This window comes from Sciurus carolinensis, chromosome 2, assembly GCF_902686445.1.
Source record: "Sciurus carolinensis chromosome 2, mSciCar1.2, whole genome shotgun sequence".
Classification (NCBI taxonomy): domain Eukaryota; kingdom Metazoa; phylum Chordata; class Mammalia; order Rodentia; family Sciuridae; genus Sciurus; species Sciurus carolinensis.
The window spans coordinates 53,026,997-53,049,551 of NC_062214.1; the positions used below are offsets into that span (position 1 = coordinate 53,026,997).

The 22,555-nt window shown below is 34.5% G+C and overlaps 1 protein-coding gene across 1 annotated transcript in view; it reads left to right on the forward strand.

Moving 5' to 3' along the window:
- Btbd1 (BTB domain containing 1) overlaps positions 1 to 22,405 on the forward strand; it is a 34,102-nt gene extending 11,697 nt beyond the window's left edge. The window contains 6 exon segments of the mRNA XM_047541019.1: positions 1,128 to 1,237; positions 5,247 to 5,443; positions 8,911 to 9,103; positions 16,065 to 16,152; positions 20,555 to 20,701; positions 21,632 to 22,405. Coding sequence (XP_047396975.1) covers positions 1,128 to 1,237; positions 5,247 to 5,443; positions 8,911 to 9,103; positions 16,065 to 16,152; positions 20,555 to 20,701; positions 21,632 to 21,790 — 894 coding nt within the window. The 3' untranslated portion in view covers positions 21,791 to 22,405.
- The last annotated feature ends 150 nt before the right edge of the window (positions 22,406 to 22,555 follow it).

Sequence of the window (22,555 nt, forward strand, 5' to 3'; positions counted from 1 at the left end):
TGGGAAATCATACACCGTATAAACTCTTGCTCATTATACATACTCTGGCTGCTTTTCCTCATCACTAGGTGTGTGGGATTCATCCATATTTTGGGGAGTAGTTATAGATCATTTGTTGTCATTGTGGCATTAACATTTTACTATGAATTTCTTTACTTGTTTGGTTATTAGACCTAGTTTTTGCTGAGGTTCCCAGAGCTTTGATGCTCTAAAATTCTTACATTCCCTTCTCTCCTTTCAATTAAAATTGGAAATGTGTTTTTTTTTTTTTTTTTTTTAATCACATTTATTTGTATTGGTGCGCTTAGCAGTTGATGTTATGGTGTAGTGAAAATGATAAGACTAAGATGTAAATACTAGGTTTTACAACATATCTAACTAGATGATTTTAAGCAAGTTAGTATATGACTCTGAACCTCTATTTCTCCATTTGGAAATGGGGTAATGTCTATCTAATGTGGAGGGTAAGGATCAGACTAATGTAAAGAAAATAGGCAGTATGGGGCTGAGATTGTGGTTCAGTGGTAGAGTGCTTGCCTAGCATGTGCGAGGCACTGGATTGATTCTCAGCACCATATATATATATATATATATATATAATAAATAAAATTTTTTGAAGAAAATAGGCAGTATGTAGTGTGTGTGTGTATACGTATATATAAAAAGAAAAATAACAGAATTGTTATTAGCAATGTGAATTTGTTATCTCAGCAGGGCATTGTGTTATTATTATTTATTTTTTTGTACTGGGATTGAACTCAGAGCTATTTACCACTGAGCTACATCCCCAATTCTTTTTATTTTATTTGTTAATTTTAAATTTTGAGTCAGGATCTCACTAAGTTGCTTAGGATCTTCCTAAGTTGCCAAGGCTGGCCCCAACTTGTGATCCTCCTGCCTCAGCCTCCTGATTATAGGCTTGTACCCCCATGTCTCACTTGACATTTGTATATTTAGCTTTTTATTTCTAGTTGTAGAATGAAGAATTTTAAGAATGTATAGATGTTATATTTAAGTAGGTATTTTTATATAATAAGGAATTTTAACTGTTTATAGTACCAATTTTGAATATGTATAGCCTAAAGGTGAAATAACTATGAAAATAAAAGCTATCTCATTATGTTTAGGCTCGATTATTTGATGAACCTCAGCTTGCTAGTCTTTGTCTGGACACTATAGACAAAAGTACAGTGGATGCAATAAGTGCAGAAGGGTTTACTGATATTGATATAGGTAAGTTCCTTGTGAACTAAATTTTTACATTTTAAGTACAGTAATGCCTTATTTTGTGATTCTTTTTTTTTATTATTATTTTTTTATTTTGTGATTCTTGTTGAATAGCAAAGTGTATTCAAATTAGTGGTTTTCCATTCAGCACCATATATAATAAATAAAATGATTGAATTTTACCTGTATAAGAGTTTTGCTTTCTTTCATTTTGATGAAAGTATTCCCAAAAGTCTTAACTATCTCATTGCCTTTTAAAAGATTTCAAATAAATAAGAATACTCACAGTGTATGCATGTCATTATATAGCACCCTGTAGAACAATATAAAGAAGGTAAAGTCAGTTTTTTTTGTTAAGGAAACATTGAGAATTAAGAAACAAATATGTGAAAATTAAGATTAATAATATCAAGAGGAGATGGCATTTAACAAAATGTGACTTTACCTTTTCTAAATTAGAGATGTAGAAAATAATTACTGTGCAACTCCAGAAAATGGAGAATTATCTCAAATTTCGGTAGTGTTAGGAAAATCTTGACAAAGGAGGTTCTGACATGAACCTTAATAAATGTATAGTATTTGCATCGTGAAGAGGAGAGGGCATTACAGGTAAGTGGAACCACATGAAGAAGTGTGTGTAGAGTAAGGGTGGTAGAGGACCATTTATGACAGGACAGACTAAGGAATTGAATTTTGTCTTGCAGGAGATTAGAGAGAGCTAATCCAGACTTCTTAACTTTATTCTGGTGAACAGAATATGTATATTCAATCCCTATCTTGTGAGCTCCAAACTCATGTACTAAATTGTTTGTTTGACATTTTTATTTGGAGATTTTATAGACATTTCAAACAAAACAGCCAGAAAAAGTACCATGGACCCCTTCATTCTAATAGATCTCTTCTGTTTCTTTCCAGGTTTTTTCAGTTTTTTTTCAGTTCAAATTCCTTAAAAAACTGATAAAGACTCCCTACATGATATGGCTTTCTTTTAGGGCAGTTTAGTCTCAGCTATGTAAAAATAGACCCCAAGCGCATACTGGCTCAAATACAAAATAAACTTATTTACACTCACATAATAGTCCAATGGAGTGTCTTAGTCAGCAGATGGCTGACTCTAGGGGCTCTGCCATTCCTTAGTGCCTGATTGTTAACCTGTATCTTGCTGGCAGATGGGGGGAAATATAGGCAGGGAAAGTACCCACATATTAAAAATGTTGGCCCTGAAGTTGTACCTTTATTTAATCCTTATTTCATTGTCCAGAATCCAGTCACAATATCTGACCTAACTTGAGGCGGAGGCTAGTAAATGCAGGCAAATTACATTTCAGAAAGCGAAAACAGATTTTTGGTGAATAGCTAGCGATTTTGTCACCTATTTCTCTGCCCCCCCCCCATTTATGTTCCACATATACTGGCCAGCATTATTTGTATTTCAAGCCTTTGTATTTGCCATTCATTCTGATTGGAATTCTTTTTTTTCTCTGAATCTTTGTACAACTACCTACTTTTAATCACTCAGATCTTAGATTGAGACCTATGATATCTCAGACTTTCTTAGGCACTTAAACAGTGCTTTACTATGATTTATTTCCTCTTAATATATATTGGTATCTGAAGTCTTATCTAGATATTTGTCTTTGTATGTGTGTTGACTGTCCCTTTCCCCTCCTAGACTATAAACTCCTTAAAGGTACAAACCTTATTTACCACTGCATCTATGACACTCAAGACAGCAGAACATAGTATGTGTTCAATTAATACTTATTGACCAATTGGATTGACTGGCAGTGTCTAGAATGATGCCTTTCCTTCCCACCTTGCACAGTGTTCAGTGAGTTAGTTAGGGTGATCCTTTCAGAACATAATGTCTTAGTTCAGATTATACCACTATATAGGGACTCATTTCTTGAGAACTGGCCACCTTCTTCCATAACACTTAGTAAATTCCTCTGTTATAATTACATAACATCCCCTTGTGTGTCTCTTGCACAGTATGTTGGATAGGATTTATAGGCTGCTTGCATTATACTGAAAAGCAGAGACTAGATTGTGTTCTTCCCAGCACCTGCACATTTGTGTCTTGTTGACTTATAGATGTTTGAGAACCTCAGGCACTGCCCAAATTGCTAATGAAGCATTGCTTAATCCAAATTCCCTTCCTCTTAAGTGGCTGTCAAGTGCTGCATTTATTCTTTACTATCACTTGAAATAACACTGCTTGCATCTGGGTGACTTAAATTGTTATGTAAATAGCTCTTACATTAATCATGCCATTGGAGCCTGGGAATTTTGAAAAGTGCCTCACACAGGGTAGATAACCCTGTATTTGTTGATTTGAATTGACTCATGTTTGCTTATATTAAAATCTAATATTGTTTTTGTGAAATAAATCTGTTGCTAAAATATTTATTAGACCCTCAGCTATAATTTATTTTACTGCATCTGCCAATAGAAGACCTATGTGTCCCTCTATTTGTTTCCAACCCCACAGTCCAGTTTCCTTGAAATGCATGGTAAAAAATTGGGAATTACAGAAAAGTCTCCAAGCTGAGAGAAGGAAGGAGCTGGTTCAGGAGCTATTTTGTAACTCTCTTAATATCAAAACTTGGTCCTTTATCTCTCTTTCTGATCTAATAATGATCAGGTTTAAAAAAAAAAGGAAAATGTTTTATTGTTTTGTTAGTAAAGGAAAAACAGGGACACAGGGCTGTTGAAAAAGGGATACCAAGGGCTGGGATCCAAATATTATCAGAAGCTATAATTAATTGTCCTTGAGAGAGCTATTGCTCCAGTTGAGTTTTCTAATTCTCTGGGCAGTGAAGGACACAGTAGCTTAGCCTGGAATAAGAAAATCTTTGTCTTGTTTCCCTTATTAGGGAAGTTAGGGGAGAGGAAGGAAAAGGGGGATGGGTGAAATGTCAGTTTTAAAGTAAGCACCTGTGGTTGAGCAGCAAGGTTCATGAAGTAGACTCCTGTTACAGTCTTAGATTTAGGAATTTTTCTTCTCTGGGATTTGAATACAAGTTCCAAAGGGAGAGAGATACAACTTTTTGCTAAAGGAAGAAGACATCACATTGCTACAACAAAGTGAATTTACATGTATTAAGGACAGTGTGATGTGCTCTGTGTGTGTATGTATCATACTTAAGTTTATAATGTGTTTGTCTTTATGCAGGTTATTAGCAAACACATGTAGGTAGAAAGTCTTATGTTTTTCATTAAACAATTAACTATTATGGTCATTGTTCTTAAGTATATTGCTTTTCATTTAATTGTAAAAAAAACTATAAATTTGCTCGGCTACAATAGAAAGAAGAAAAGTTTGATTTTTTAAAAAAAATATGTTGAACCAATGCATTTAAAAAAATTTTTTTTTAGTTGTAGATAGACACAGTACCTTTATTTTATTTATTTATTTTTATGTGGTGCTGAGGATTGAACACAGTGCCTCACACATCGAAGGCAATTTTTGGATATTTGAGTTTGCTGAATAAATAGCATGAATATACAAAGAGATATCATATCTAAATTTGCACATATGATAACTAATAAATTGAATGTAATTGAATGTTAAGCTGGGTGTGGTGGTACTTGCCTGAAATTCCAACTATTTAGGGAGGTTGAGTCAAGAGAATCCCATATGAGGCCAGTGGGCAACAAAAGTTTTTAAAGATTTATTTTGTGGGGGTGGTAATGGAGTTTGATCCCAGAGGTGCTTTACCACTGAACTACATCCCCAGCCCTTTTTATTTTTTAGACAGAGTCTTGGTAAGTTGGTGAGACTGGCTTCTATTTTGCCATCCTCCTGCTTTTATTCAGCTTTCTCAGTTGCTGGAATTACAGGTGTGTGTGTCACTGTGCCTGGCTATTTTAAGGTATAGAAAATTTTAAGACATAGGATCTATGGTTTTAATATTCCAACATATTTTTTCATTGAAGTTTGAAAACTGTATGTCTATCATATTGCTTTGTTAAAGAACAAATATTCCTAATTTGACTTATTTTGTATTTTACTTTAGACACCTCTGTGCGGTTCTGGAAAGAGACACACTTAGTATTCGAGAAAGTCGACTTTTTGGAGCTGTTGTACGATGGGCAGAAGCCGAATGTCAGAGACAACAATTGCCTGTTACTTTTACAAACAAACAGAAAGTTCTAGGAAAAGCACTTTCCTTAATCCGTTTCCCACTGATGACAATTGAGGAGTTTGCGGCAGGTAAGGTTGTCACTTCACTAAAGCCTGTTTAAATCTATTTTAATAGTCTTCCTATGCAAGAAAGCTTACTGATTTCCAGCTTAATTCCAGTGTGTCTTAGAATATGTTCTGTATCTTTTCAGTTCTTTGAAGTTTGTTGAGACTTGCTTTATGGTCCACCATGTGGCCACTTCTAATAAATAGCCATGTATACTTGAGAAGAATGTATTCTGAGTTATTGGATAGAGAAAAATCTGAATAGTCCTACACGTCTTCATCAAATTGAATAATCCTGTATCTATGAAAGAAATAAACCAATGATACAAATTTTCTATATATCTACCATTTTTGTTTTTGTCGGTTATGTCAGTTACTAAGAAGTAGGTAATATTAATGGTTTTGGTTGAGAATGTATCTTTTTTATTCCATCAGGTTTTTTCTTTGTGTATTTTGAGATTATATCATTAGATACATTCAAATTTAGGATTGTTATATTATTGATTTATTCTTATCTTTATATTTCATTTAAAAAAATTTTTTAAGATGTAGATGGACACAATACATTTATTTATTATTTTATGTGTCACTGAGGATCGAACCCAGTGCCCCACATGTGTCAGGCAAATGCTCCACCACTGAGCTACAACCCCAGCCCCTATTCCATTTTAAATCTAGTAAAATTTCTTATTTTAGTGTTTTTGTCTGATATGGGTATAGTTTTACCCGGCTTTTTTAAAAAATTAGTTTTGTATGTTCTGTATTTTCTCCATCCTTTTGTTTTAACTTGGTTTTACATTATCTGTGGTATTTCAGGTATCTCTTATATACTACATTTTTAAAAACATCCAATCTGACCAACAGACTTAATCTTTTATTTGGAATATTCGATTGTTCTACATTTTTTTAAAATGTATTTTTAGTTGTAGATGGACACAATACCTTTATTTTATTTATCAATTTTTATGTGGTGCTGAGAATTAAACCCAGTGCCTCACACGTGCTAGGCAAGTGCTCTACCACTGAGCCACAGCCCCAACCCTGATACATTTGGACTTATATTGACCATCTTGCAGTTTGTTTCTATTTGTCTCCCCTTCCTCCCTTTCTTCCTTCCTTCCTCCTCCCTCCCTCCTCCTCCCTACCCACCATCTTCCTATGTTATTTCCTTCCTTCCTTCCTTCTTTCCTTCCTTTCTCATTTTGGAAGAACCAAGTGATTTTTTAAAATTTATTTATTTTTTAGTTGTAGATGGACACAGTACCTTTATTTTATTTATTTATTTTTTATGCGATGCTGAGAATTGAACTCAGTGCTTCATATGGGCTAGGCAAGTGCTCTACCACTGAACCAAACCCCAGCAGCCTCCCAAGTGATTTTTATTATTTATTTTTCTTCTCTATTTGCTTATTAAACATTGTGCTATTTTTGTGGATTACCTTTGATAATTTTTTTTTAAAAACTCTTACTGGTTTTGTTTTGTTTTGTTTTGTTTTGTTTTTTTTGCAGTGCTGGGGATCCCAGGGCCTTGTGCTTGCAAGGCAAGCACTACATTTAACCCTCTCAGCCTTTGATACTACTGTTTTCATGTATTTTAATCTTTATGTATTTTAAAAGCCCATAAGATATAGTAGTATTGTTTTAAAAGTCAGTAACCATTTAGATTTACAAATACATTTGCTCTTTTTGGTGTTTTTTGTTTTTTTGTGTTGCCTTGCTTCTACCATAATTGCTTTAGTATTTCTTTTAGAACAGGTATGATGCTAACAGATTCTTTCACTTTTTTTGGAGGTGGGGGGTCCTAAAAATATCTTTTTTCTTGGCTTCAGTTTGGGAAGATGTGTTTCTGGATAGAGAACTTCATTCAGCAGTTATTTATCATTTGAGTGTAATTCTTTTGGGTTCCATTGTTTCTAGTGGGAAGTCTAATTATTACTTCTTAAAATGTATCCTTTTTCTCTGGTGTTTTTAAGGTTTCATGCTTTTTGGTTTTCAGCAGTTTGATGATATGTCTAAGTATATTCTTTTATATGATTTCTTGAATTCTTTATTTTGATTTTACCCCTATATTAACTGTTACTTTGCTTTTTTTAGGTAGATACATGTTTCATGATCCTAAAGATAACTTTTTTTTTCAACTAAGAAAATTTTTTCCTATAGGCTTGAATTATTGTGTCATCCTATTCCTTATTATTATTTTTTTAGGACTATTAGTTGACTGCCTATTGATCTTTGCTTTTTAATCTTTTTTTTCTTTTTTCTTTTTTTAAAATTTTCTTGGTACTGGGGATTGAACCCAGGAGTACTTAACCACTGAGCCACATGCCAGCCCTGTTGTATTTTTATTTTGAGACAGGACCTTGCTGAGTGCTGAGACTGTCCTTGAACTTGTGATCCTCCTACCTCAACCTCCCAAGTTGCTGGGATTACAGCTGTACACCTGGCTTTTATCATGCATTTTAACATTTGATCCTGTTTCTTGGTCCTTTTCATTCTCAGAGAGATGAGTATTCAGCCTCACTAGGTCTGGAATGCCAGTATATTTTGTGTGTGATATGTGATATTTAAAAAAAAATTTTTTTTTTTTTAAATTTAAACTTTTAAAATCAGAATAGCTTCCTAAACTAAATCTGTAGTGTTTTTAAGTCTATTACTTAAATTGCTTTTACTGGCTTTGAAAGGGATCTCCAGGAATCTTATTAGAACAGTGTTTATTCCAGATAAGTGTAAGGCATTTGGAATTTTTTTTCTTAGAAACTGTAAATGGAATAGGCAGAGCTTATATGCTATGCTATTTCCATAGCTCTTTAGATCTTAGCTCTTAACTGTATAGCTAACTTATAAAACCTGGAAATAAGGCACTCACTATTCCTTGTCTGTTTCTGCCTCTGAATATATTCTGTTGTTCAGATTGTAGCCTCAGACTGGTATTAGGTGAGTAACTGGCCGCCCTTGTAAGTAGTTCCCCACCACAGAGAATGACTCTTTTTCTGGTGAACAAAAGTCTGTGGCACTCTGAGGAAGTGAGTAGATAGGAAAATCCAGAGATATTTCTGTTATCACAGAGTTTCATCACTTACATTCTTTTAGGTTAATTTCAACTAGATTATTGAAGCTTCAGATATATGTTAAAATACATAAGCTGCTGGGCACAGTGGCTCACACCTGTAATCCCAGCAGCTTGGAAGACTGAGGCCAGGAGGATTGAGAGTTCAAAGCCATCCTCAGTAAAAGCAAAGCGCTAGGGCCACTCAGTGAGACCCCATCTCTAAATAAGATAGAAAATAGGACTGGAGATGTGGGTCAGTGACTGAGTACCTCTTGAGTTCAATCCCTGGTACTCCCTGCCTCCACGCCCCCCAAAAATTATGTATACTAAGATTTTTCTTTGTTCTTACTTGACATTTTCTAGAACTGAATTCACATTATTAAGTGTGGAATATTAGTTTGAAATCACAGTGCTTTTATTGAGGTTTATATTTTTGTTTTAGGTCCTGCTCAATCTGGGATTTTGTCAGATCGTGAAGTGGTAAACCTCTTTCTTCATTTTACTGTTAATCCTAAACCCCGAGTGGAATACATTGATCGACCACGGTGCTGCCTTAGAGGAAAGGAATGCTGCATCAATAGATTTCAGCAAGTAGAGAGCCGTTGGGGTTATAGCGGAACAAGTGATCGAATCAGGTATCTGTCATGTTGTGGACTCAGCAGGTGGGTGGGGTAGTAGTTAGGAGTTATCCTTTATCCTCATATTGTGGGAGAATAATTAACACTTTATATTTTGATTAATACATTTTTAAATTAATATGAGTCAAGACGTCATTAAGGCACCCTGTTCCTCACTGAATTATAAGTGCGGATGATCTCTTGGGGTAAAAGAAAAGCTCAAAAGGATTGGGTCGGTCCTTCTATTATGAGAGGTCTATTTGGATCACCATTGCTGGTGAGTTGAGGTCTAGCCTTCAGTCAATCTAACACTTGTTACAGAATTAAGACTAATTTTACTCAATTTAATTTTTTTAAGCTTAGTATAAGGTTTTTCTTTGAATAGATGTTGCATGGAAATATCTCTTTAAATAGGAAAAAAATAAAGAATCATGAAAAATGCATACATAAAATCCTGTTGAAGAATTTATTTTTATTCTGTATTTAGGTTAAATGTAAAAATAGCATTGTTACCAATTTTGATAAAACATATCTTCTGATTTTTTAGCTATTTAATAGCACTTTATTATACAACTAGAAATTAATAACTTTGTTAAATAAATCTCCAGTAGAGGAGCAGACTATTTTTGGGTTAAAATGCACTTGTAGACCTTTTATTAATCATTTATAAGGAGAATATATACTATATATAAAATCTTAAGGGATAAGACCAAAGCTGCACACAAAAAGTAATGATTAACTACTTTTAGCAAATAAATTAGAGAAGAAATAAATGATTTATCATTCAATCCCAGTAGTTAGAAAAGGTATATCAAAAGAACCCTAGAAAAGAGAAATAGGTAAATGTAGAAATTAGTGGATTAAAAATAGAATTGATAAAACCATAAAAAAGATAAATAAAACCTCTGGCAGAGGTAATTTAAAAATTCATAATTAGAAATCAAAATGGGAATATAATCAATTGCTGAGATTTTTACTTTAATTTTGGGTTTACTCTGTGCTAATAAATTGAACATCTTGATGGAATGGATCATTTTATAGGCAAATATAAATTATCAAAATTGACTGAAGAGGAAAGCCTGAATAGACCAGTTACCATGGAAGGAATTAAAAGTTATCAAAGAACTGTCCCTTCACAAGGTGGGTTTTTACAGGTGAGTTTTTATCAAACGTTCAAGGAACAGATAATTTCCTTGAGAATTAAAAGAAGAAATACTTCTTGGTTAATTACTAAAGGAAGCATAACCTTTCTATAGGAGTCTTATAAGACAAAAAAAATTCTAGGTCCACCTCACTTACAAATTCTGCATAAAATGTTATTTAATCTGACAGTTCCTTAGAAAAGCAGTACTACATGAGCATATACTAAATAATTTATTTGAAAATTGGAAAAATGGCTCATTGTTAGGAAATTTATTAATATAACTCATCAAAGTAGAATACCAAAAAATTTGATTTCATTAGATGTCAAAAAGACTTATGATAAAAATTTACCTTTTTTTTACAGATATAACTATTGATAGATTAAATCTAGAAAAATATTTCTTTACTATGATAGACTGTTGAAGCCTAAAGATACGGATACCTATTGTACTTGCTGTTTTCTATAGTTTTACTATAATTCTGAATTGTTACAGTCATGAAAGATAAAGAATTTAGAGCCTTGAGTATTGGAAAGGAAGAGGCCTTTCTCATTATTTGCAGATGCTGTTATATATATATTAGGAGTTCACAACTCCATCAAATCTGGTTCTTTTATAATAAATATTTTTGTAATTTCTCCTTTACTAACCTGAAATGAAATTCGTAGTATGTTTCATGTATTTTTTTAATTTGATAAATTGCCAGGTTGTAATATGAAGGAGAAATAAATGTTTAAGTAGTAGTAAAATTAAATATGTAAACATGTATTTGTATAGACTGGGCAGGATATCACTAGAAGACAGACTAAAGTAAACTGATGCAGTACTTACAGATCATTATGATGAGACAACTTCAACTGCTGGAGTATAGGTGTAGTATTTTGCCTCACGTGACCAAGATTCCAGATAAAAGAATTGAGTCAGTCCTATTGATTCTCATTTCTGTATTTGTGACCTTACCTGTTGGCTAAAATTTGTTACTCTAAAATTAATACTCAAGAGTGATTTCTTAGGTATTTTCAACCAGGACTTGAGTTGTCAGTTCAGCATGTTCTTAGGCAAGTTGAGACTCTGCAGGGATGGAGAAGTCGTGGCATGGCATTTAATGCAAGAAACTGGCTCTCGGCCAGTTAGATGGGGTTTGAATCCCAGGTATGGCACCTATTAGTGGGACAGCCTCAAGCAAATCACTTAACACCACTGAACCTCATTTTATCTTTGGAATGAAGAAAGTACAATCTACTAGGATGAATTGTTTTTAGGGTTCAAGTTTATAACCTATATGAATGTGTGTATGTATATGGTAGTTTATTTGTATGCACATATATATATATATGTGTGTGTGTGTGTGTGTGTGTACACACATATACACACGTGCATGCACTTATATTTTCTCTGGTAGCAATGGTTTGGTATTTGATAATTCTGTGTATGCAGCAACTTTGTAGAACATAACTACCATAAATAATGAGTAGACTGTATAATATTTTCTCCAATTTTTGTGGTAGTTGCCTTTTGGAAAAATTCATGAATATTAAAATTTCACTAAATATCTTTGATTGATAAAATGGAATTAGGGTCAAGGCTTATAGTTATTAACAAATTTCTCACCTACATGAATTCTGGCAGGACACTTTTTTACTCCCTAGTAGTGGGATTGGATCCAGCGTTGCTCTATCACTAAGCAGTCTTTTTTGTTTTTAAGATACCATCTCACTGAGTTGCTAAGAGTCTCAAGGTTGCCCATACTGGCCTTTAACTTGTGGTACCCCTGCTTCAGCCTTGGCATGACACATTTTGAAAGTTGATTGGGATTCTTTTTTATGGGGGACTGTTCTGTGTATTATAGAAAATTGGCTGCTTGGCTGGTAGTGTCCCTAAATTTATGTAAGAGAACATGCCACCTTGGAGGTAGAACCCTTTTTGAGAACAACTTAAATAACCTCAGGATCAGCTTTAAAAAAAAAAAATCAGAATCAATAAAAAAGGGTGACCAACTTATAAAATTTATATGTGAGGGGCTAGGGTTGCGGCTTAGTGGTAGAGCACTTGCCTAGCACGTGTGAGGCATTGGGTTCGATCCTCAGTACCACATAAAAATAAATAAATAAAACAAAGGTATTATGTCAATCTATAACTAAAAATATATATTTAAAAAAATTTATATTTGAGAACTGTTGTTCCTGTATGTTATCAAAATTTAGTTATAGAGATGAATAATGGTGGTAACTGTACAATGTGAATGTATTTAATGCCACTGAACTGTAAACCTAAAAATGGTTTAATTGAGCTGTGGTAGCACATACCTGTAGTTTTAGTTACTTGGGAATCTGAGACAGGAGAATCACAAGTTTTAGGGCAGCCTGGGTTTAATCCCCTATGCCACCAAAAAACCCAAGAAGGTTAAAATGGTACATTTGTATATATTTTACCACAGCTATAATACTGAATGACTATTGTATTTCATATAGTATTATAGTCTGTTACATTATCAATGTTATTTGTTATATTGAATATTACTATAATGTTGTGAATGACCCCATTCACAATATTATAACATACAGTACAGTTCCTCTATGAAGGACTAGAGAATTTCAGCTGGAATCAGACTTTGACAAGGACAGTGTCTTCCACATTATCCCATGTATGTTAGCCAGTTCCTTTCAGAGGGCACGTTTTTGGTAGGTGGAAGTGGCTTGGCAAAATACAAATCTGGAAGAGTAAGTTTTTCTTTTAAAAAGAGTGATATAGACTAAACAGAAGAAAGTATTATAGATCTATAAGAACTTGAGTGTTATATGGAACAGACTAGAGTTCAAAAACCAACCTGAGGGCTGGGGAGATTCGATCCCCAGCACCGCAAAAAGAAAAAAACAACCAACCTGATATTAACAAGCTAAATATCATAGAGCTGAGGAAAGAATTAACCACTAGGAAAATAAAGTTAGATCCTTACTGATCCCATGTACCAGATTCATATTAATTAAAACTTTACAAATGAAACCATGAAAATGCTGGAACAGATGAATGTGTCTTTACTATGAGGATGAAGTAGACCTCTCTAAATTTATCATAAACCATAATTTGGCTACAAATATTTAAAAATTTATGTCAAAAATCACCATGTCATTGAAAGGTAAATGACAAATGCAAAACTTTTGTAATGGATATTACAAACAAAGCATAAGTAACTATGCTTATAATGTATTCTTTCAAATCTGCAAAAAGAGAAACTCACCAGTATAGACAATAGAGAAGAGTACACGAGTGAACGTTAAAGAAGAAATCCAGCCAGGTGCAGTGGCACATGTCTATAATCTCAGTGACTCAGGAGGCTGAGGCAGGAGGATCTCGAGTTCAAAGCTAGCCTCAACAAAAGCAAGGTGCTAAGCAATTCAGCGAGACCTTGTCTAAATAAAATGCAAAATAATAGGGCGGGGATGTGGCTCAGTGCCCCTGAGTTCAATCCCCAGTACCCTTTCCCACCCTCAAAAAAAAAAAGAAATTCAGGGGGCAGAGAGCATATAAGCAAAATTTTTACCTATTAATAATCAAATAGAAATGGAATTTGTCAGTCATCAGTTTCTCAAAGGCAAGAGGAATTTAATGGTAGTGATACAAGTGAGATAAGGGTATAAAGTGTTAATCTTATCAGGAAGCAGTTTGACAATATTTATCTAAAGCCTTAAGAATGTGCCTTTCATTTTTACCAACAATTTTATTTCTAGGAATTTATTCTAAGAAAATAATGATAGCTTTATAAAATGACTTAGCTGTAAACCATGGCAATATCACATAATAATAATAACTGCAAATAACCTTATTCAACATGGGATTGGTTAGATGTAGTGAATCAGTAGTAATTTTTTACTGTTTTACGTGAAAAAGGTATGTGTACAAAGTACGTGTGTATGTGTGTACGTGTGTGTGTGCATGTATCTCCTGAGATGATTTTAATACATATATGTTCATAGAAAAAGTCTGAAAAAGAAACAAAGAGTGACAAGGGGCTGGGGATAAAGCTCAGTTGATAGAGTGCCTGCCTTGCATGCACAGGGCCCTGGGTTCAATCCCCAGCACCGCAATAAAAGAGTTGACGAGGGTTATTTCTGTATTTACAGATGCTTTAAATTTTTCCTCATTTGTTTAGCTGAATTTTCAGGGTTTTTTGTTTGTTTGTTTGTTTGTTTGTTCTGGAGATTGTACCTGTGGCTTAATGCATGCTGATAAACAAGAACACCGCTGAGCTATACTTCTGGCCTATTATCTAGATTTTTGAAAATAGAATTTATTACTTTGTATACTCAAAAAAAAAAAAAAAATCACAGCCAGGCACAGTGGCACATTCCAGTGGCTCAGGAGGCTGAGGCAAGAGGATCACAAGTTCAGAGCCAGCCTCAGCAACTTGGTGAGGCCCTAAGCAACTCAGGAAAACCCTGTTTCTAAATATAAAAAAGGGCTGGGGATGTGGCTTGGTGGTTAAGCACCTGTGGGTTCAATCCCTGATACCATAAAAATAAAAACCAAGCTCTTACTTTTTTTTTTTGGCAGTGCTGGGGATTGAACTCACACATGCTGGGCAAGCACTCTACCACTGAACTATTTGCAGTTATTTAAAATGGTTTTCTATACTGTATAGCATGATAGTTAAGAGAATTGATTTTTTTTTTTTTTTTTTTTTTTTTTTTTTGGCTATGCTGGGTATTGAACCCAAGGCTTTGTGCTTACAAGGCAAGCACTCTATCCTTGCTGCCCCGAGAATTGATTTTGATCCAAGCAGACCTAGAAATGTGTCCCACTTTTTGATCTTGGCAGGTTAATCTCCCTAACCCTCAGTTTCTTTCTTTCCTTTTTTTTTTGTTTATTGGGAGGGGTCTTGTTATATTGTCTAGGATGGTCTCAAATTTATAGGACCAAACAATCCTACCTCAGTCCCCAAGTAAGTGGGATTACAGGTGTGTGCCACCTCACATGGCTAAAATGTTTCTTTAGCTTCAGAAATTTAGGATAATAAAAATAAGTACAGTTAGCTAGTGTCCTATAGGGCTGTTAGGATGATTATGGGAAATAAGTCCCATAAGACCTGAAGCTCAGGACTTGCCACCATTAAGTGGTGGTAGTATGCTGGTAGTAATAATTAAAAATATGGCTGAAAATGTTGAGAATTACTTGTTTTGCATCACAGATTATCTCAGGTCCATATTTACTTAGTTAAGAAATATTAATCTATCTTACTCCACTTTATAAATATATAAAAACTGACACTTATGATCAAACTGCTAACAATTACTAATTACTCTAGGTATGGAATCCTTATTCAAGTCCACCTGTTTGAATTAGGTTCTATCTCCAGTCCTCTACCATTAGTATTATTTGTTAACAGCAACCTGCTTATTTCATAACTCTTAATCACAGTTTATAATGTTTTTTTATTCTTTCTTTACTTGTTTATCATTAGTGTCTGCCATTAGGTCACAAAGCCAATAGGGATAGAAATTGTGTGCTATTGACTGTTTCCCCATTGCCAAGCTAAGTACCTAAATACAGTAGACCCTCAGTAAATATTTATTGAATTGATAATTGTCCTAGTTTGGGATACTGGACTTCAAATTATACTTAAGATCCTGTTAAGTTCATATTTATTCTAGAAAGGTTTTTTTTGTTTGTTTGTTTGTTTGTTTTAAGTAAACACAATATTACCAAGGATAATCAGTTTGTGATAGTTTTTCTTTTTATAAGCAAAGCTAGATGTTCCAGGTAACACTTCAAAAAATTAAAATGTTCAGAATAAGAACACTTATAGAATTGTTATTTTATATTTGGTTTCTCTCTCTCAGGTTCACAGTCAATAGAAGAATCTCTATAGTTGGATTTGGCTTATATGGATCTATTCATGGTCCCACGGATTATCAAGTGAATATACAGGTACACTTTTCCCCCCATAATTTATCATCTTGAAATGTAACAAACATGTAATTTTACAGTAAAATATTCTCTTGGCAGAAGTCAGATTTTAGTACAATCGTCAAAGGAATTAGAAAACCCATAAGTAGCATTTTAAGCCTAGAGATTTGTTTTACAGTTCTAAAAAATCTGGTTTCAAAAAATTGAGGTCCTTCACTGAAGCCCTTACAGGAAAGTCTCCTTTGTCCAGGAAACCCATGGTACTTCCTGCTGTGCATTGACTGTCTTAAAACACCTTTTTGCCTTTTTCATTGTATTTTGAACTTTAGGGCCTTGAATCTACCTCATTACTTCTAACTACTATGAACATCTAATTCTTTAGGTCTACTACACCTCATTCTTTCACACAGGGCACTAGTACCTAATCTGGAAATAAACTCTCTTTTTCCCCTTCCTTATTAATAACCAGTGGGGTTTTATTCCATACCCCTTTAGCAAAATTATTTTTGAAAACATCAGTATTGTATTTTTATTTACAAACTATAGACAATACTGTATTTTATATACATAAATTAAAATATAAGAAAAGAAAGTAAAAAATGTTTGAAATTTTGTTTATCAGTAGAAATTTTCTGCCTTCTCTGAAATGTTACTGACATTATTTTTCATAGTAAAAACTTTGGTGAATTTTGTGATCAGAATGCATTATTGGTTTTTAAAATACTAGCTTTATACTTCGTGACTATAACAATTCAAAGATCTGATTCGGTGACAACTAAAAATGATACTTCACAACCTTAAAAGAGACCTTGCTTCAAATGGAAGATTGCATTAGTGACTATACTAACCAAATCATACTCATTTTCTAACCCTATCCACTAAGGTTTGTAATGATAATCAATTGATAAATTTATAGGGCTGGGGATATAGCTCAGTTGGTAGAGTGCTTGCCTCACATGCACAAGGCCCTGGGTTCAATCCCCAGCACCACATATCATTCGTGTCAATTCGTTATTGTCTCATACCAGTAAGAAAGTTATGTTTTTAATAAACAGGTTTTAGACTCACTGAAATTATTTATTTTGTAAGATTTTTAAATAGGTTATAAAAATTATTTCCATGGTGTTTTTTTGTTTTTGTTTTGTGGTACTAGGTATCAAACCCAGTGGAACTCTACCACTAAGCTGCATCCTTGGCCCTTTTTTATTTTGAGATAGAATCTTGCTAAGTTGCTGAGGCTGCTGAGAATTTGTGATTCTCCCATTTCAACCTCCCAAGTAAATGGGATTCCAAATGTGTGTCACCACACGCAACTTAATTCTATGGTGTGTAAATACAGAAAAACCTCAGCAAATCTTTGAAGAACATAAAAGATTTTTAGTTACTCCCCATTGCACTTTATATACATTGTGAAGTATTAAGAGCCTATCCTGTAGAAGCCCTTAGCCCACTTTAGCAGACTGGATAATCTCCAGGCCTGGGGAAGAGCCAGGGCCACCCTGTGAGTCTCTGTGATTCTAAAACCCAACCCTCCCTTGAGCATACTTGATGTATTACCTAAGATACCAGATACCTTGCACACAAACTGAGGGAGGGTGTCGGGGTTATTAAAATGATGAAGTGTAAATATTGTGAATAACATTAATAGAAATGGAAGTTCTTTTTATTTTCTTAACCCTGTAGCTAGTCTTGTTTCTGTAATTACCTGTTGCTTTTTGATAGAAGTGGCAAATGCAAATGCCTCCCAGGGCTTGGGCAGATAATTTTAGTGGAGAGCTGGCCTGGTGTAAGAGCTAACAGGGATAAGAAGTTGTGGAGAAATGAATTGTCTAAAACACTACTTAGTTCCTGCCAGTAGTTGTAATGTGGTAAAAGCCCAAGGATGCCAAGAAGCAAGAAATGTGGATTTTTATATGAAGTCTCTATGCTCCATTCCTAAGTGTTGATCAATAATTTAAAATCTTTACAAATACCCACCATAAAGGACAAACAAAGTTAGTCTGAAATAAAGTTCTGGTTCTTAATCAAGTTATAATCTGCTTTAACTCTGTAGGAAAGGCCCATTCCTCTAAATCAGTATGTTTTCTTCTGAAAGCTTGAAACAGGAGTATATAATAGAAATACCTAGGTGAAGTATAGAAAGAACAGTGTGAACTGTTAAGTAGAAGGTGTGGTCATAACAGATGGCATTTTGTTGTAGAAGTTAGTTTTCTTCATCTGCTTGTTTGGTGGAGAGGCACTTTACCTTATATACCTATAAAGGAGAGTCATGTGATGAAGATCAAACCCAGGGCTTTTCTAAAGTGCTCTTAACATCAAGTACACCCCCAACCCTAAAACACAGCTTTGGATCAGTTCAGAATATTAGATAAAAGTACCAAAGTCTTGTGTTAAACATAGCAATGAGGATGTGTTCGCTTGTAATATTCTAAAACTATAATCCGTTGACCCACCTACACTACCGTTGGCTCTGTGAACCATTAAGGAAAGATACTAAGTTTGGGGGAATGTTAAAGTTACGACATTTAAAGTCTCTCTTATTCCATCTCAACCTCCAGTAGTCTCATTGGACAGCAATATTGGGATAGCAAGTCTTAAGTAGATTCATGGAAATAGCTGTACACATGTGTTGAATATATATCCATGTGCTAATGATGAAAGGCACTTTATTGTTGCTTAATGCATTAACATTTTCAAGAGATCTTCATCGCATTTTATAGGAGATAAAATGGTAACGTGAATTTTTTGTTGTCATTTTTTGGGTGGTCCTAGAGATGGAATCCAGGACCTTGCACACAAGGGTTCTCCACTGAGTTATATCCCCAGCTCATGAATAATTAGCTTTGAAATCAGAACTGCCTGAGTTTGACCCTCACCTCTGTCACCTACAAGGTGTGATTGTGGACAGACCTTTACTTTTCTTTCTTTTTTTTTTTTTTTTTTTTTTTTTTTAATTTTGTTTTTTGTTTTTGGTTGCAGATGAACACAATACCTTTATTTTATTTGTTTATATGGTGCTGAGGATCGAACCCAGTGCCTCACGCATGCAAAGCAAATGCTCTACCGCTGAGCTACAACCCCAGCCCTGGACAGATCTTTTCAAACCTTCGTGTACACATCTGCTTTTGACAATAAAGTTATGAACCTTCGTGTACACATCTGCTTTTGACAATAAAGTTATTTGACAATAAAGTTAAAGAGCTGGGGCGATAGCACAGTTGGTAGAGTGCTTGCCTTGCAAGCATAAGTCCCTGGGTTCTGTCCCCAGCACAGCAAAAAATAAAAAACGTTATGATAACTACCTTATAGTTTGGGGAGAATGGTTGTTGCAGTAACTTGTTGCTGTTGTTTTGTAATTAGGTAAAGCAAGGTTTCCCCAAATGAATGGATAAAACCAAAGCTCAGAGAAGTAAACTGGTTTGTTCTAGACTGCACTGTCAGAACCAGGTCCTTTATTCCAGGCACCATCATATTGTGTCTTTTGTTTAGTTTTTTTATTGAACTGTGATAAAGACACAGAAGAGTGTGCATGTTTATAAGTGGCATAAATGGCAGAGTTTTCACAACCTGTACATACCTGTGTAACCAGTGTCTGATCAAGGAACAGGCCATTACAGCACCTGGGATCCCCTCATGATCTCCCCAACTTCATCTCCCTGCAGAGTATCTGTTGTCCTAACCTCCCACAGCATAGATGGCATTTGCCTATTTCATTATTACTGGTTTCATGTATGCAAAAAGGCAGGTTTTCAAGGGCTGCTTTGCACTTGCTATTCCCATGTATGGAAGCCCTTTCTCATACCTGGTAAGCTAACTCAGGTTTTTAGGAACTCTGCTCCATGAAGTTCCCCTGTCTTGAACAGAAGCAGTCTGTTTGACCACTTCATATTCTGCACAAGTCTTACTGAATTGGCTGTGCCCTGAAGCTCCCAGAAAGCATCCCTTGATGCCTTGCACGGTGCTTGGCACGTGATAGAACAAAAGTGAAGGGACAGAATTTTTACATTTTGAACATTCACAAGCATTCTTCATTTAAGGTCATTTTAATTTTAATTTCAGTAAATAACTCTGAAATAGAAAATGCTAAAGGAATTTTCCTAGGAACATAGGCTAGCAAGAAGTAAAGGCTCATTTCCCTTAGACATCTAAAATTAACATATTCTGAAAATCCACACACCGAGCTGTATATCTTTTATGAAAGACGCCCTCTCCTACAACCAGGCTCCAGTTAATCAACATTCTCCTCATCCTTAATGTGATAAATGATAAATAGCCATTTTTGGACATCACTGGTGGTTATAGGTTAAGTAGAGAAAGACTAGAACAAAGATTTAATAGTCTGTCCTGCTACTCTAAAAGCATCATATTCTTTTCTACAAATCTCTGTTTAACTTAAACATAACTTCTCTTTTAAAAATTACAGATCATCGAATATGAAAAGAAACAAACCCTTGGACAGAATGATACTGGATTTAGTTGTGATGGGACTGCTAACACATTCAGGGTCATGTTCAAAGAACCTATAGAGATCCTACCCAACATATGCTACACAGCATGTGCAACACTCAAAGTAAGTATCATTCAGAATGTTCTGGAGGCTGCACTGGTGGACCCCATGGTTTCCTCTTGAATGTGTTTTGCAGTGTGTTAAAAGCTGAAAGTCACTGACAGTAGACTCTTAAGAAAGTGGGTGGGGAACTGGGTATGATGATGTATACCTAAGACAGATCTCAAGTTCTAGGCAAGCCTGGGCAACTTAGATAAAATAGAAAGAGCTTAAAGATTTAGCTCTGTGGTAGAGTGCTTCTGGATTCAATCCCCTAGAACTAGTGAAGGAAGGAGGAAGAGGGAACATGGAGGAAGGCAGCTGGGAGCTAAAATATACAGCTACTTTAAGAAGAACATTTCAGCACCTGGTTGTAGCCTGAAAGCAAAGTTCTTTTTAAGAAGTAGTCATTTGTTTGAGGAAATTGAATGTTTGGCAAAAAACAAAGTAATTGTTTTCTTAAACCTTTTCACTGTTCCCTAATGACTAAAGCTCTACATTCTATATATTTACTCATTGATTAGTTTTTTTTGTTTTTAAATAATCAAGTTTTTTATTCAGTAAACTTTTTAAAAAAATATTTTTAGCTATAGATGGACACAATATGTTTTTTGTTGTTGTTTGGGGGGGGGCAGTGCTTGGGATGGAACCCAGGGCCCTGTGCTTGTAAGGCAAGCACTTTACCAACTGAGCTATCTCCCCAGCCCTTAATTCCCTTTATTTATTTTTTTATGTGGTGCTGAGAATCGAACCCAGTGCCTCACACATGGGAGGGGAGTCCTCTGCAACTAAGCCACAACCCCAGCCCCATTGATTAGCTTTTTAGAAAAACTTCATTTTTCTTTAAATGACTCAGCATAAAATTTATACAGGAGCTATAATGAATATCAGACCATCATAGTAACTTGAGTGCTTATTCAGTGCAAATTTCTAATGAGTCTCGTTCTCATTTAGGGTCCAGATTCCCATTATGGCACAAAAGGATTGAAGAAAGTAGTACATGAGACACCTGCTGCAAGCAAGACTGTTTTTTTCTTTTTCAGTTCCCCTGGCAATAATAATGGCACTTCAATAGAAGATGGACAGATACCAGAAATAATATTTTATACATAATGTAGCAGTATAATACATCTTGACTAAATAGTACCATGCAATCTAGTCTCAAAAGTAGAAACAACTGACCACAAAAAAATTAGTTTGAGTGTCATGATTATTTATAATTGTAAGATAAGAAACATTTTAGTTTCCTAGGGAAAATAGAAAAAATGTTGATCTAAATCTCTGCATGACTTAAAAGGCAGATTTTCAATTTTCTTATCACCTTAGGAGAAAAGATAACTGGGTTTAATTGTGTTAAAAAAAAAAAAAAAAAGCTCAGCTATTTCAGCTTCATGTTGTATAATTTCATAGATCTGCTAAACTTACGGTCTTTCAATAGTTTTGAATTGAAAGATTCTTGTTATATATAATAGGTTTGGTTTTTTCTGTTTTAACTATTTTGAAGGTTAAATGAGATGAGGTGGGTCAGTATTCCTACAGAATTCCTTTTAATTCAAGTAACTAGTTTCAGAAAATTAAGAAAACTGACCTTATATTTGGGGTTTTGAAATGTCTCGTTGTTAGCATTTGGAACAAGCTTTAAAAAAAAAAAAAATCTAATAAATGCCCAGGAAATTTTTCAATGTATTTACAGAAAAGGATATTTTGTAATAGTATAGTAATGCATTACATAATACAGTTTTACAACAATAAGTGGGAGTTTGTATAAATTCACAATAATGTGATGTAAACAAAGGATCTAAAGGAATGGTCTAAGACTGAATCCTTTATCACTAAACTGTACCACTGTACCTGTCTATTTGTATGGGGGAATGCTGC